General features: G+C 35.5%; 1 protein-coding gene across 4 annotated transcripts; it reads right to left on the reverse strand.

Moving 5' to 3' along the window:
* Positions 1-4,170: 4,170 nt before the first annotated feature.
* LOC126593085 (uncharacterized) lies at positions 4,171-14,434 on the reverse strand. Of its 4 annotated transcripts, XR_007612875.1 has the most exons (17): positions 14,256-14,434; positions 13,955-14,023; positions 13,053-13,154; positions 12,875-12,948; positions 12,492-12,751; positions 12,129-12,388; positions 10,485-10,638; positions 10,065-10,174; positions 9,893-9,980; positions 8,684-9,019; positions 8,486-8,560; positions 7,568-8,193; positions 6,777-6,885; positions 6,506-6,685; positions 5,764-6,052; positions 4,668-4,778; positions 4,171-4,565 (listed from the first exon to the last, which is right to left on the reverse strand). XR_007612875.1 is itself a non-coding variant. In XM_050258959.1 (15 exons), the coding sequence occupies exons 5-15, from the start codon at positions 12,657-12,659 to the stop codon at positions 5,876-5,878; spliced, it is 2,283 nt and encodes a 760-aa protein (XP_050114916.1). In that variant the 5' UTR covers positions 12,660-12,751; positions 12,875-13,009; positions 13,122-13,154; positions 13,955-14,023; positions 14,256-14,434; the 3' UTR covers positions 5,502-5,875. The 4 variants fall into 4 exon arrangements, 2 of the variants coding, with proteins under 2 accessions (XP_050114916.1, XP_050114915.1); XR_007612876.1 differs by lacking the exon at positions 4,668-4,778; XM_050258959.1 differs by lacking the exons at positions 4,171-4,565; positions 4,668-4,778 and having other exon boundaries at positions 5,502-6,052; positions 12,875-13,009; positions 13,122-13,154.
* Positions 14,435-15,958: the final 1,524 nt, after the last annotated feature.

The raw sequence follows: 15,958 nt of genomic DNA on the forward strand, positions 1-15,958 counted from the left end.
TATGCAAATAATTAATTCCAACATATAACAAAAAATTTCACAAAATTAATTATTGATTCATCAACATTATACTTACTAATAATTCATCCATCACCGCCTTCTTCGCATTTTCGGGCACATATTTCCAAGAACACCACTCAGCAATAGGACAATTATTCTGCATGGCTACAGCAATCGCATGCACGAACTCAAAATGTTGCCTCAAATCATTTGGTCGGCAGTAGGCATGCTCTGAGCCTTGTTTTTATCCTCCATCCCAGAACAAACAGAATTGTGAAGAATAAGGACAGCAGAAGAGCATATATATAGGAAGGTTAGGGCCTTTGCGCGAAGAAGGCTTTATCGCACAAACATTTGTAATAAATGCAGTATTGATTCCTCTAATTCACCTGCAATGAATGGTCTGAGTGAAAACAGACAGGAACTTGCACAACGAAACCTTTGTTGCACAAAGGTCCCCTTTTCATTGCGCAATGCTTTCATGCCAAAATAAATTACCCCGTGTTTTCTTGATGACTTTGCACGACGACAACTATTGTTAGTCGAGCGAAGTATTCTTGCACGACGAAGGTTTTCATCTTCGTAGCACAAAAAAAAATTCCTTTCCTGTCTTTTTTGTGCGACGACACTGTTTTTTCAGTTGTGAGACGAAATATCCTTCGTCGCGCAAACTATTTTTTTTACTAGTGCCATTTTTAATACAAAATAATATCAAAGCATGGACATATAATATGAAATTATAAATTAACTTGGTTATTGTTTTTTGATCAATTGGTGGATCTTCTAACATGCAGGGACAAATAGTTAGTTGATTTAATTACACATTATAATACTTTTGATTAACATGAATCTGATTAGGCATGAGAAAATATTCAAGTAATAATGCACATAGTTATATTATATATTGTGTGAATGGTTGGATAATATTATGATTTTTTGTTGCTCTACATCAAAAGGACTCTGGTTGGATAATATTATGATTTTTTGTTGCTTTACATCAAAAGGACTTTAGTTAGTGGAAATAGTAATATTGCTTAGTCTTTATACATTTGGGAAAAGCGTATGATAGGGTCCCAAGAGAAATCTTTGGAGGATTCTAAAAAATTAAGAGAGGAGTACGAGTAGCATATATCCAAGCAATAATTGATATTATGATGAAGCAAGGACTGCAGTACAAACTTATGAAGGATAAACTAAAAACTTTCCTATAACCATGTGGTTACACCAAGGTTCAGCTTTAAATCCTTACCTTTTGTATTGGTAACGGATGAGTTAATGGGACATATGATGTCCCTTGATGTATGCTTTTTGGAGATGATCTAGTGTTGATAGATAAAACGCAAGAAAGAGTAGCGAAGCTTAACCTTTGCCGGGAATTGTTAGAATCTAAAGGTCTTCGCCTAAGTAGGTCAAAGACAGAGTATATAGAATGCAACTTCAATAGGAATGGGAATCCAAATGAGATAGGAGTGAGAATGGAGATCAGGAAATACCAAAGGGTGAGCGATTTCATTATCTTGGATCTATCTTGCAAAAGAATAAAGAATTGGATGGAGATCTCAACCATAGAATACAAACTGGATAGATGAAGTGGAAGAGTGCATCGGGTATGTTGTGTGACCGATGTATGTCATTAAAGCTCAAGGGAAAATTTTATAGGATGACAATAAAACCAACAATTCTTTATGCACAAAATGTTAGGTGGTCAAGCATCAACACGTGGAAAAAATGAGTGTAGCGGAGATGAGAATGCTTCGTTGGATGTGTGAGTACACGAGAAAGGACATGATTAAAAATGAGGATATCCGAAGTAAAGTATGAGTAGCCGCAATTGAAGATAAGATGAGAGAAAATCGGTTAAGGTGGTTTGGATATGTGAACTTAAGACTTTAGATGCTTCGGTTAGAATATGCGATTATGAGACAGAGGCTCAAGGAAAAAGGGGTAGAGGAAGACCTAGGAAGACTCATAAAGAGACTAAGACTTGGAGTACTTAAAGTTATCGAAAAAAACGTTTTATGATTCATATAGCTGACCCCATTTAAAAATGAGGCTTGGTTATTGTTGATGCTGCTAGTTACTAGCATTAACATATGGATACTTGACACTCATTTTATAAGGTGAATAGGGTAGTTTGATTTAAGGAATATGAGTTAAAATATATTGAATTTCTAACTTCTCTTTTTTATCAAATGATGAGATTGGCCTTCATGATTCAGACGCAAGGGCATATAGTCACAAAGACCTAAGAGAGTTCATCAACAACATTAATTCATTTGACTACAAGATTTTCTTCCAGCTCCAGCCACAAAGGGTATACAAGTTCATAGAAAATGAAAACCAAAAACTACTTTAAGTTGTTTTCGTTTTCAAGATTTGTTCATTCATTTTTTTTCTTTCTATTTCTTACTCTCTCTCTCTCTCTCCCACCATCATTCTTCAAGTGTCATTTCTCATATATACTTTTTCATATCTCAAACACAAAAAATTAAAATTAAAAACTAAATGTATATGACACAATCAATTAAACAAAATTGACATGGCTTGAACAAACCATTAATTGATTATGACACCTAAATGTAGAAACCACATTAAAACATACTTAAAGAAGTGGATAGAAATAGTCCAACACAGTAACCACGCAACTTACCTAAACTTTAAGGAATGAAGTACAAAGTTAGGTCACAATCATTTGTTAAAACTTAGGTCTCTTAATTATACATACAATTCATTGTACTAAAAAAAAAAATATATATATATATATATACACACACACACACACATACAATTCATAATTATTTGGGTTTGCTTGTCTCAAAAGTACATGACTTGTAAATTCATAACAGGAAATATAATTAGAGATGCCCAATGGACGGAGAAAAAAAAAGTATGGAGAGAGCTTGCTAGGTTATATATTTTCAAATTTCTACATTGTTTGAGTTTAGGATTCATACAAGCAAGTGCAATGACGTTCTAGAGTTCATACATCTCACTCCACTTAGTGAGATAATGCTTTATTGTCGTTGTTTGTACCTTGGTTGAGTTGAGTTTGACATGAACTTTCCACAGCCATAGAACCTGAATTTGGCAGTTGGTAAGTTAACGACGATCACATGAATAATGTTCCCTACATTTACTTCAATCGCCATAAAATTGGTCCACATCTTTAAATTAAGATGTCGACATAAGAGACCAATCTCCAACCATCTTTTCCCCTTTCATTTCATTTTTACCACATTTTTAATTGTCATAAAAGTGAAGTCATTGTTTCAAATACTACTACATTCATTGTGTGCAAAACTTGTATAGAATTCAAAAAGGCTATGAGAGTAGTAAATATGACATTGTAAAGACATTTAGGTGTTATTCGTTTGGAAGTTATTTTAGAATGACTGAAAGCGTTTTTTGTGAAAATAATTTTGGAACTAATTATTAATAAAAATGCAAGTAAATCTTGAAAAGACACTTGAAGTGCTTTTGGAACTCATTTTCTTAAAAGCAATTTCAATCATTTTAAAAAACATTTCCAAACGAGTTGTTTCTAATTTGAGGCGTTCTGCTGATTTATGGGTTCTAGACTGGGCATTGATATTACGCGCTGGAGATGCTCACCGTTTTCGGTTTCTAGTGAGCCTACTATAGTGTTGAATTTTCCTTACTGTTTCTGCCATGGTTTTATTTTCGTGGTTCATTCTGTATTTGACAAGAACCCTCAATTATTTGGGGTTTTTGTGCTCATCCAAATTCATTATATTTGGCCCCTGCATGTTTTAATGAAATTTCCTCTTTGTTCTTCTTAAAAAACACACATTTTGGCTTCTTAAAAGTGGGATAGGAAAAGCACTATGTCCAAATAGAAGCACGGCATTTTTCTATCCCACGATTAATTATTTTCAGAGTTTTCATTTCTCGCATGATTTTACAGCATTAGACGCATTAGTTTCTATAAATCTTCCTTTTTTTTAGTCTCACAATATTTGTGATTTTTTTTTTTTTTTTTTTTTTTTTGTAATCTCATATTTTTATTTGCAAGTATCCTCTTCTTAGGTCATATTCTTCATCTGATTATAATATTTTTCCCCTTTTATAAATGAAATATGTTGTACCCTTTGTAAGAAAATAAACTAATCGGGTACAGCACACTCGTTATTAAAGGAACAACGACAAAAATGAGACATTAAAGACGTTCGTGAACTTAAAACACAGAAACTCAATTTCGAGGCTAAAGTAAATAATTCAGTAACTATTGCTCTAATTCACTCTCCTCTACATTATTGCTTCAAGCCTTTGTCAAAACTCTCATTTTCTTGGAATCCAACATGGGCAACTTGACTTTTTTTCCCTTGGTGTTTGCAAGTGTGTCAAAACGGTAGAGTGTACTTGTTTGAGAAAACCAAAATGTAGATGAGAGAAGTTTTAAGTCCATGCACTTTAGTCGGCCATACACTTGGCTTAATTGATCATAACCAAGTCCTCTTTCTCTGGCATTCCAAAGTGGTCCTCCTAATAAAGCATGTACTCTCCTATTCCTTTGTCTTGTCTTGTATCTGGTGATACATGTTTTGCTTCCCAAATACACATAACACAAACAAAATATCAAACTTTTGAATCAAATAAAAATATACAGCTTTAACTAGTTATAGAAACTATGTCATAAATTGGTTTACCTATAGTAGCACTTGTGTTTGAGGACTGTTATTTGCTTGTTTACTCCAAAAGGGTAGGAACAAATGTAGCCAATTAAACATGCATATTCTCATCTGGCTCTACCTGCCTACCTGAGAAATAATTTAATCAAATGAGGGAGGCAGCTAGGGTAATGGGTTCCTAGGTGGTTATTTTTGTACTTGAATAGGAAACTTTTGATCACAAGTTTTAACCAATACATGATTCCAAAGAGAAAACTTATCACATAAGTTCATTTCAAAAACTATATGATAGTAATGCTCTTAGGGCATGTTTGGTAGTCTGGTTGGGATAGGTTTGTGACCAATTAAAATGAATTTGAGTCAAACTCATTGTTTGTTGTGTCAAAATGCAAGATTAACAAGACTGAACATGATAAGTTATGAATCTATTATAGAGTGGGTTCGTTTCAAGTCCTGTCTTACCTATCCATGCCAAAAACTAAGATCCAATCTCATACAGCCCACCAAACAGACCCTTAGGGTTGGAGGAGTTAGGGCGGGGTAATGTGTTAGGATTAGACTAGGCTGAGGACTTAATTCCTTCTGATGAAACTAGAAAGAGAAAACTCTCGTTATGAAAGGTTAATTGATCTTGGGTGGAGGATCCTTAGCCTATAACAGCGTCGTGATCCCTAATCGTCGATTTGTTATTTTCAAGATGGAAAATGTTTTGAAAATCAAACTTATGGAGGGAAATTTGTGGATTCCGCATAGGTTAGGAATTCTCTTGGGAAAAAAACTACCTAGAAGGCATCTTACATGAAACGAATTTACCGCCACGTGGCGTTCTTGTTCTAGCAATGCAAAGTCATGTAAAGAGAAACTCACACATGGCATTGTATAATAGGACCAAGACGCTAGGACATTATCTAGCAAATAATCTAATGCCTAGGCATGTATAATACACATGGCGTGCCCCTTGAGCACAAACTGAACCGATGGGTGTTTGAAAGGCCCATTACTCAACGACATATTATTTCATACCCATTCACAAAAGTAGCTATTCAGTAGATTACCGGAAAGTAATTTAGAACAACGATAGCACAAGATACTTATCCTTTTTGTAAATGGGTACCTGAAACTAATCACGTAGTACTTTCGAAAAGGAGTTCTGAAAACTTGCACAGCTCTAAGGGCCTCGGTAATTACGGCATTATTCAGTTGCCCCAGTCATACTATGAAAAACTTCAAGCAGCAATGGATGAGTTCCTCTCGCTGAGAATGCGGTAGTAAGTGTCGTGATCTGATGTGTCTCTGAATCCAGGAATGAAATCCGAAAAGAATCTAAGGACCGCAGCTAAATTTTGCAAGTCACTGGAGGTACATGCTGACTCGAGAAACAGCGAAGGTCGAATGGTACTGACCTGAAAATTCAAATCAATTTAAGAGTCAGGAAAGCGCTTTCGTAAAATAAAGAAAAAATAACATATACAGTCAGGAAAAATTTGGCACATAAGGAAGTATATCAAAGAATTACTAGATAGATATACCGAACCTCAATATTTTGGAAAATAACTAAAAATGTCAATACCTGGAAAAGAAAAAGGAAAAAAACCATACAGAATGGAAAAGGATACAGCAATGACAGTTCAAGAAAACATCTAATGGTCGTAATAAACGAAATTTTGCGACACCAATCACTAAACACAACATAATAGGTTCAGCAGTCTCAACAGCAAGAGTTTAAGAGCTAGGGAGTGGCGTTAAAACACAGCAAAAATAAAGAGATGTAAAACCAACAGGAAAATGTATTGGCAATCTGATTGAGAATATACAAAAAAATCCTTTCTTTCCTCTGATTCCAAGATGGGAATTACCTTGTACTTCCGTGCATAGCGTAATGCTTCAAGGTAATATCCATCTTGCACTAGTAACAGTACATAGTCATGGTGTAAAGAAAGCTGCCTCAGCATATCTAAACCCAACTTCCTTGTTCGAGAGTTCTGACGGCCAGACTCTAGGAGTTGCATTGCTACTTCTTTAGAAGGTTCAAGAATCTGTTGAGAAACAGTTCTCCCCGTGAACATCAGACCAAAAATAAGCAGCATACTGTCGCAAACATACATTTATAATAGGCTGTTCATATACCTTGTTTAAGACAAACTGCCCAAGTTCTGCATATCGCTCACTGCGTGATAGTAATTGTACGGTCAGGACATAGAGATTAGGATGGACTTCAACCTTTTCAATATTAGCACTGCAAAACAATAGCAAATAAGTATAGAACTGTGATCATTGCCTGATACATTCAAATTTAAAGTATTAAACTTCACACCGATCAAAGGAAACCTAATATTCTGGAGACATTTTTAAATAACGTTCGGGTCTAGGTAGGCTAGCCCCTCAGGCTGAACTACTGACCAAGCAAATGATAACTTGATATCACCATGTTCACAAAAATCAATGTTTTCAATTAGAGAGCAGGGGAAAAAAGAATAACAAGAGGGGGCAACTATGGTTTCAATATCCAATGATCAAGCCTGCCAAAGAAGTAGTAATAGTGAAATAGTAAGTTTACTTCAAGCTGGAGAGAAAAATAAGTCTTCTTAACCTCATCAATATCCATTAAAAACTTTTTATACGTATTTATAAGATATGTGCCTTTCCAGGCAATTTTACAGTTATACAACATCAACCTGTTTTAGTAAAAACAATCAACCAACTAGTCAAACCCTAGGTGCTTTACTCCTTAAATACGAACTACACATATTAACTGTGTAGTGCAAATACAAAGGGAAAAATTATGCAAATTCATCAAGACCCTTGCTAAAACTGTGCGGTGCAGAGAATAAATATCAGGCTAAAACTCTTCTACCCAAGTCCATCACAACTTTGTGTTCAAGGCCCTCATTATTAAAAGATTCATAAATATGTCATACCTACGAAGAAACTCAACAATGATGGCAACCAAGTACGAAGGTTCTCCAATAATCTCTTCCTCAACAGGAGCGAACACAAAACTGTACATTTCATCAGGTGAAATTACTGGAGAGGTCGGTTGGGATTCTTGCTGCGAAGCATTAGCATCCAATGGGCTGTTGTCGGATCTAAGAACCTGATATTGCAAAGATGAAGACCGAATTTCACCGCCAGAAGTTTCAGCACCCGTTAACTTCCCCCTGTCCATTTTACCATCGAACAATTGAGAGTTATTTGAAGTGGCCTTTGGGGCTTCAAAGCTTGTACTATCCTCAGAGTCGGAATTTGAATAGGTTAAAAATCTGTTAGGCGATTCACTGTCCAATCCAGCAGCATATTCAAATTTAATGGACTTCCCAACTGTGTCTACTCTTCTAGAGGATACATCAGCACTAGATCTAGGGCCACTCGTCTGTGGCTCACCAGAAGGCGATGTTTTTGCAGATTTTATTCCCTTAAGATAGGTGCCTGTCTTAATAGAGTGGGAGTAGGAGGAAACTAAAACATCTAATGCCCGAGACACTGTAGACACAGGTCTGCGTTCTAGAATAACAGTGCGTGCTATTGATAAGCACAGTTGTTTAGCCTGAAAAGGAAATGGAACAAAGTTATCGCCAATAGTCATTAAGCAGTTGCCTGAAAAAAAGCAATGAAACACCCCAAGAACATGAAACCACTCAACCAGATGTTACAGACCATAAATATTTATCTTTTTGACTGCTTGCTATATCTTGGATGGTAAAATGGTTTTGACATAATGAGCAACCCAAAATAGCCACTAAAAAAATACAATTGCATGCTGTAAGCAGCTGACATTTACGAAAAGAAAGAAAATCTAGCAAATGACGAGCATGGCAAAACCGAATGAAGAATTCTACCTTATTGGCTTCTAACTTCCGCCGTTGCAAGAATTCAAGTACTGATGGTACTTCTGAGCTACTGGCAGAAATTGCCTAGGAACAAAGAGAAAGACAGGTTATGCAAGAAAAGAACCCTTATACTTTTCTTACTCATAACTGATGGAAGAAGAAAAATCTTATTACTAGATTAAAAAATGGAAATGAATGGAAACTTGCCTCCAAGTCTAAATGAATCTTCCACAAAAGTTGATTAGCAACATCACAGATGAGATCAGGAACAAGAAAAGTCCAATTATCTCCGTAGACGATTGCTTCATGGTCACTTAAAACATTAACTTCTGAACTTTCATTATCTTCCCTATTTGATCTCAGGGAAGAAGAATTAGACCTGGGGAAACCCCTGAATAGTAGAGGAAGTGGGGCTGATATGGGTGCCCGAGAATCTGCAAATATATCATACAGTATAACAACCTTCGCATCAACTTGATGCACAAGCAGTACATTATCAACCACACTCACAGCAACCTTGCTTGAATAAATTGGCAAAGAACCCTGAAAAATATAGGTAAACACCATTTGTGTAGAATAAGTATATATTATGAGTAAATTTGAATAGCGACCACATGAAGCCAAGGTTTACTCACAAATGCACTGAAATTAAACTGATCACATGAAGCCATTATTTACTCATAAATGTACCGACACTCTCTCACAAACATCACCCACCGATAAGATCCAAATTTACCAAGATTTTTTTTTTCATATCCTTTATCTATGCTGATGAATTGAGTACAACCAAACAGTAATACTGACAAGGAAGCCAGCCCCAATTGTACATGTAGCCTCGCGAAGATAACGACTGGAAATAATATAAAGCAGGATTTCTAAGGATTGGCAGTTTACACTCCAGTAATTTAGATATATCACTGGAGTATCACAGAAGTATCAGTGCAATATACATATAACGCCCTTGCATAACATACCTATGTTACATAGCCTGCAACCAATTGGTTGACATTTTGTTTGGTTATCAGAGCATCTCCAATGGGAGATGCAAAATATCTTGAAATGTGTTTTTACATTTATGGTTTACCTGAAAACTCCAATGATGAGATGTAAAAATATCCATCTTTGCCAGAAAATGTAAATAAAAACCTTTTTTTACATCTTTTGGTTTGGTGGTGGGTCCCGCCAATCAAAGGGAAAAAATTAAATGGGATCTCCCATTTACATCTCCCGTTGGTTTTAGCATCTCAATTTTGCATCTCCCCATTGGAGACGCTCTCATAAAGGGAATTAAACCCTTCATCTAGCTTACTCCTAACCCATTTTCCCACCCACCCTCATCACCAGGGCCAGTTAGTTGACATTTCAAATTAAAGTGGAGCAAAAGATTATAACAGACAGTTTGAACACAAAATTTACCTGTTGTACAACCACATCACGGTAAAACCTGTAAGAGTGGAGGAGCATTGCAATCCTATCAACTTGCAGACAGTATATTCTGCCATAGCTGAACAATGAAGGGCAGTATATAAGCCTTAATTTTGGTTGGCCAATAAAATCTGGCAAAGAGAAAAATAGGATAGGGACCTACACAGTGACTATAAAAATATCTTCAGCAGCAAGGACAGGTTTATTGTTAGCCTCAGATTTAGCCATTGCCATCTCAAACTTTGGCAGACGAATAATGCCTGCAGATGAGAGCTACCCAGAAGAAGTAACACACGTGTCAAGACTAAAATAAGAGAGTGCACTGAATGCCATACAAGCATATATATGAATAACTCTGCTACGAAAGATAATTACAATGGGACTACAAGACAGAAAACTATGTTGTGAAATAACTCTTTTACTTTTCTTTAACAACAAAATGCAAATAAGAAATACTGCCAATACTGCCACATATGTTACAGCAACAATTGTTCATGGAAGTAATTTCCTGATCCATTTTTCTTAATACCAAGACAGCAAACTTAAAGTTCTAAAACAAAAACATTATCAGATTTACATGTACCTGAAAACCATTGAAGGTTTTGCACTGCATTCCTGAAGCAAGAAGAACCATGCGACTTTCATGTGTGTAAACATACCAACTCACATTCAATTTCTTTGTCTCAACCAATTGGAGTGATTTTGACTCAGAATTGTAAGCAAACAAGTCCAGCCCACTGAGATTGAAATCCATGCAAAATGAAAGAAAGGGAAAACCTTGGCATAAGCAAATGTGGTTGAGAAAAATTGCTATTGTAAAGATGATTCCCTCGAAACGGTTCACAAAACATGCTCTATTTCCTCAAAACTCAAGATTTGGTACATACAAGACGCTCCACCTAGAAATCCTTTGCATGAGGCCACAACAAAGACAAAAGTTGCCTTACCATGTAACTCAATGGGCACATTATACATGAAAAGCATGGCATGTTTTTAGTGGGAAAATGGAATTGTATCCAAATAACCAAGAAAGCACCCATTAAATATGGTAATTTAAAAAAAATATATTAAAAACCCTCCAGCAATGATGGTAATCTTTTATGGCTACTATTACTTGATAAATAATGGTACTTGAAATGTAGCACTTTAAGTTCTTCTTGATGACCAGACATCCGTTACCATGTTAAACAAGTGGAGGAAAGATTGGCCATGACAATAACCTGCTCTCTGCTTGCAGCACTACAGTCCTTCACACCTCCAAGCTATCAAAGGCCATTACCCTGTGTTGGTCCTACTTAACACAGGATCCTACGAGAAGAGGTCCAGATATTATCCTACCCTTCAACATTTTTGCATGAAGTCACCCTCAATAAATTATAAATTTAGAAATAGAAGGTTTGTATATATCTTTTTGTTACTGCACCACAAAAGAGGTACATTTTGGCAACATAACCCAATTTGTTTTGTCTTTCCTGTGTTCTTAACAAACAGAAGTGTATCCCTGGACCACAAAAAATAAGTGGCCTTTAACTAGTTTACTTGTCCTCCAAAATGGGAAAAGTATAAAGGCATACCCATCTTCATGAAAAAAAATTCTTGACAGAAGTAGAACCATGAATGACCATCCAGTCATCAAGATACTAGAATTTTCTCTCAAATGATAAAAATCTGCCTATTTGATAGATCAATGGTCCAAGTTCAACTGAACAGATGGGTAAGACTAAGTCGCACAGACATGGATACGCAAATGATACCAGGAAACAGACCAACAATACGCCAATGAATTATGCTATAACAAATACAAAAAAAGTAAAACAGAAAAGCTATCATTAAATTATAAAAAAAATTAAAATTTAAAAAAAAAACCCATTCCCCTATCTCTGCTGCATCCTGACAAAATACTATGCACATTGGTCACCTATCCTTTCCGGCAAAACTTAAAGTTGTCAACTTAACCAATACACATTTGGATATGCATGCAGCCGTAGCGGGGTGCATCCATATCCAGTAGTACATATCTTAATTTTGGAATATATTTGCATTATAGAGTATGACAGCAGACTAAGCCCTTTTGCATGTTTAACATTTTTTGCTTCCCCAAAGAACTATATGTATCATTGTATCCAGAAACTACAAAGATAATGAATATACGAATAAATACACAATTCAAGTAATATAATTGATTCAGTAATACTCGTAAAAAAAGTGAGGAAAAGCGTATCCTTACCTGGTCTTTACAAATACAATATCACACACTGGGCAATCTGTCCAAAAAAAACCCAGTATGCTCTCTGACTCTAACTTGCACATCTGACTAAAAGTTTCCCCACTTCCTCTATTGCAGAACTGTATCTCGTGATCAGATCTTTGGATTGCTATAAACTTTGCATCTAATGAATATCGAATAGATAAGATGGGGCCTTCACTAATTGAATCAGAAGTAGGAGTAACCACAGGATCAAAAGGAACAGTTTTCCAACAGAAGACCTATCTCCAAGAAAAAAAAAAAGGAAAATAAACACACCACCTGAATCAAATTGGAATTAAAGACTTAAAGAATTGGAAACATTCAAATACAATATCATATTACCTGATCTGATGTTGGGGAAAGCAGCAACTTATTGCCATCATCATAAAATAAACCCTTTGAACCAGCTACGCTGCTTCTTAGGGGCAGATATGGAATATAAACATGTGACAGAGCACCAGACCCACTCAAACCAATGCTAGACTGTGAACTTGATGCTTTTCCAGACATCTTGTTTGATTGATTTTCAGACTTTTGAAGAGTTATTGCAGGGCTTAGCAAGTACTGCTACAGATAATGGGAATCCTCAACCAGGCTCTGGGCTGGAAAACAAAAACAAAAAACTGTTTAAGGTACAGAAGAAAGAGATGAACTAAATACTGTAAAGGATCATGTAAGTGGAACCGTATGAAAGTTAATCAAAATTTTCTAGAAACATGAAGCACCTTTTCCAAATGGTCCTAACTACTGTCTCCAAGCACAGAAGGTCACGCTTGCTGGCTCACGGCTTTCCTCGCAGCTATTCAGAAGCAAAAAAGAAGACTCAAAAGCAATTTCTCTGGAAGATTACAGGTGCAGATCTGCCATATAATATGACATCTACTATTAATATCGAAATGATACCACATTTTGCATGCAACTGTTTAAAGCAAGAAATTCTTTCAAGCACATATCACGTTCAACTTGTGGAACCTTTGCTGCAACACAACCCCCGTATTCTTTTGCCTGCATGGAAGAGATATATTAAAAATAATGCACCATACAGGTTCCAAGGTTTTTTGTATACAAGCAGCTCCTAGAAAATATCAGTATAAAATAAGGGAATTATTATTGGCACTCCAAATTTCTCATTCTACACTCCAAACTTTCTATATTTAGAAAGAAAAATACACTTGTGAGGAGTGTAGAATGAGATTTTTGGAGTGCCAATAACACTTCCCTAAAATAAAAACTTTGTTCTCCAAACTGTCTGCATTTAATGTTTTTTAAAGACTGAATGTACAATGTAACCAAAAGGACACAAAAGATTAATTTAAGAAGATATTTTACTTCTTCGTTTTCCACATAATCTCTCTTCTTCTACCTGAACATGATTTCAATGTTTATGACTCCCCATGACAATTTAAATTTTTCCTGCCAATATTCCACTCTCGGATAATTTCATGTATCCGGAATGAGTATAACTCTACGTAATAATATAACATCTTCATAAAAAATCATACACTATTTTTTGTGCAAAGCTTCAAACTTGACAACAACCAGAAACATCTCGTGCACCAAAAGTTTAAGGCTACACTTATCAACCTAAATTTAAAACCTTGCTTAAATTCCCTGGTACTTAAAGTCTCTGTGCAGCTTCTCCTAATCCCGTAGCACTTTAAACTAAAATTAAACATTCCAAAATCAACAAATTCGACCGCAAAACCGCCCAAAACAAGGATAGAAAACCTTCTTGGATCAAAATTTACTCATTCACGTATAATTAACATAATCAGTACTTGCAGAAAGGAAAGACATTTACATACCTGAGCTGCACAAGTCACTAGAATTCGCTTAAGGGTGGAAGTAGAGTTCCTTTCTTTCATATCCCCTTACTGTGAAAGAAATAGCAAAATAAATAGACAAAATTGTTGATAAAATAGTTATAAATTTAACAAAAATCGTGGAATTGCTAATACACGAGCTCGGCTAAAATAACGCAACAGTAAACAAATCCCTCAATCAAACCCTAACTACAATTCGTTCAAATTTCCCAATTTTTTTTTACAAAACTTTACGCAAAATTCCACAACGGCAAGCGGAAGAAGGAGAGAGAGATGAAATTACCAGATGAAATTACCATCGGAAGATTTGAGACGATCACAGTAGAGAAGGCGAAGATCTCAGAGACTCGGACTCTGTGGTAATGTTTGGGGACGGAAACTTGAAAGGACTAACCGATGAACCTAACAGTCAGTGTCAGGCGTCAACGAACTGCCACGTTAACGGTGGGCTTTGCGTCATGTAGTCTCTGGATGTAATCAGGTGGACCTTTTGATTTGAGGCTTAGAGCTTTCACCAACTGGCCCAGTAATCAACTGGACCTTCCAGCTTTTGCATATGAAGAGATTTTTTAGTGTGATCGGAACACATAGTGATACATCACATGTCATTATACAAATGATATGATATGTGTCAAGAAGTCAATGGAGAGATTTATCAACTCTTCGTCACATTACAGTTTAACGTTAATTATCGTGCTAACATTATAAAATATTGCTAATAACATGAAGTGTCAGAGAGTCTCATTTTTAAGATAGTCTCCTTGGCGTTTCTCAAAAAAATATAAAAAAATAAAAAATGCTTAACTACGTTATTTCACCTATGAGTGTACGTACGGTGCACCTAAACCCTAAATCTTAGATAAAATTGTAGTATTGGTCCCTTAACTTTAATCAAATTAGAGAAATTGTCTCTTAACTAAAGATTCATGACCATTGGTCCCTTAACTCATCAAAATGTGCAGTTATGGTCCTTTTGTTAATTTCGTCAGAATTCTGTCATTTCCAACAGGAAATGGACTACAGCAGGGTGCGTATAATTTCCATAGCTCCACCCATCTTATATTATTTACATACTAATTTATTTTTGTATTGTTACACAATTAATGAGATATTAGGTTTGTCGTCTACGGTACCAAAAATGGTACTAATACCCCTTGATTTGAGTAATGCAATCACATTCATGCATAATGACCTACATCAATTAATTAATATTGTACTAATTTGAGTAATGCAATAACATGGTTACAATATTAACAATGTCATTATGTGTTACGACCTATAACCTTATTATTATTATAAAACACCTTACTGTAAAATTTGATGATTACAATTACATTACTTGTAATTTGGACGTAAGTTGATCATTAATGTTATGTTGCAACGTTGTTAAACGTGAAGACAAAAAAGTCTAAAGTGAATATATGACTGGCAATTTCATGACGTTCGCTAATAATTTTACTAAAACAACATATTTCAGTACCCCTTTTTATTTTTAAAATAAATAATAGAATTTCCTTATTAATTTAGATACTAGTGGATTTTTTTTCTTTGAGTGCATTCTATATGACTCGATTCATCATACTTTTGCGCACACGAAGACTTCCCAGGCACTCATCCCATATAATCATCAATAATGGCAGCTAATTATATCTTAATTTGATGTCATCATCAAACATTGAAGGCATATTCATGTTCTTACTTAACTTAACCACTTTCTAATTATTAGAAATTATACTTTGTGTTAATATTAATTGTTTTTGTTGGAAGGAGATGGTTGACATGTCGTTTATTGACCCATAATTATTATTATTTTTTTTTGGGCAATTACTATTTAATAAAATTTTTTTCTACGTAGCCAGCTCATGGACATCTTCTGTTAATGACCAAAACAAAGGAACACCGTTTGTTGGTTTGCCAGACTAGTCGTTCTCAACTGCTCGCGGCAAAGATTTCGTCACCCTTTGTTTTGTGTTTGTGGTTATAATT

Source organism: Malus sylvestris, chromosome 12 (assembly GCF_916048215.2).
Source record: "Malus sylvestris chromosome 12, drMalSylv7.2, whole genome shotgun sequence".
In the NCBI taxonomy this organism is placed as follows: Eukaryota; Viridiplantae; Streptophyta; class Magnoliopsida; order Rosales; family Rosaceae; genus Malus; species Malus sylvestris.

What these genes read in the sequence shown, in the direction of transcription:
- LOC126593085 (XM_050258959.1), bottom strand. Translation starts at nt 12,659, where the DNA reads ATGTCTGGAAAAGCATCAAGTTCACAGTCTAGCATTGGTTTGAGTGGG. An exon ending in TTTCCCCAACATCAGATCAG is followed by an intron (nt 12,389 to 12,491) that starts GTAATATGATAT and finishes TCTTGGAGATAG; the next exon opens with GTCTTCTGTTGGAAAACTGT. An exon ending in ATTGTTGAGTTTCTTCGTAG is followed by an intron (nt 6,886 to 7,567) that starts GTATGACATATT and finishes ATTGTTTTGCAG; the next exon opens with TGCTAATATTGAAAAGGTTG.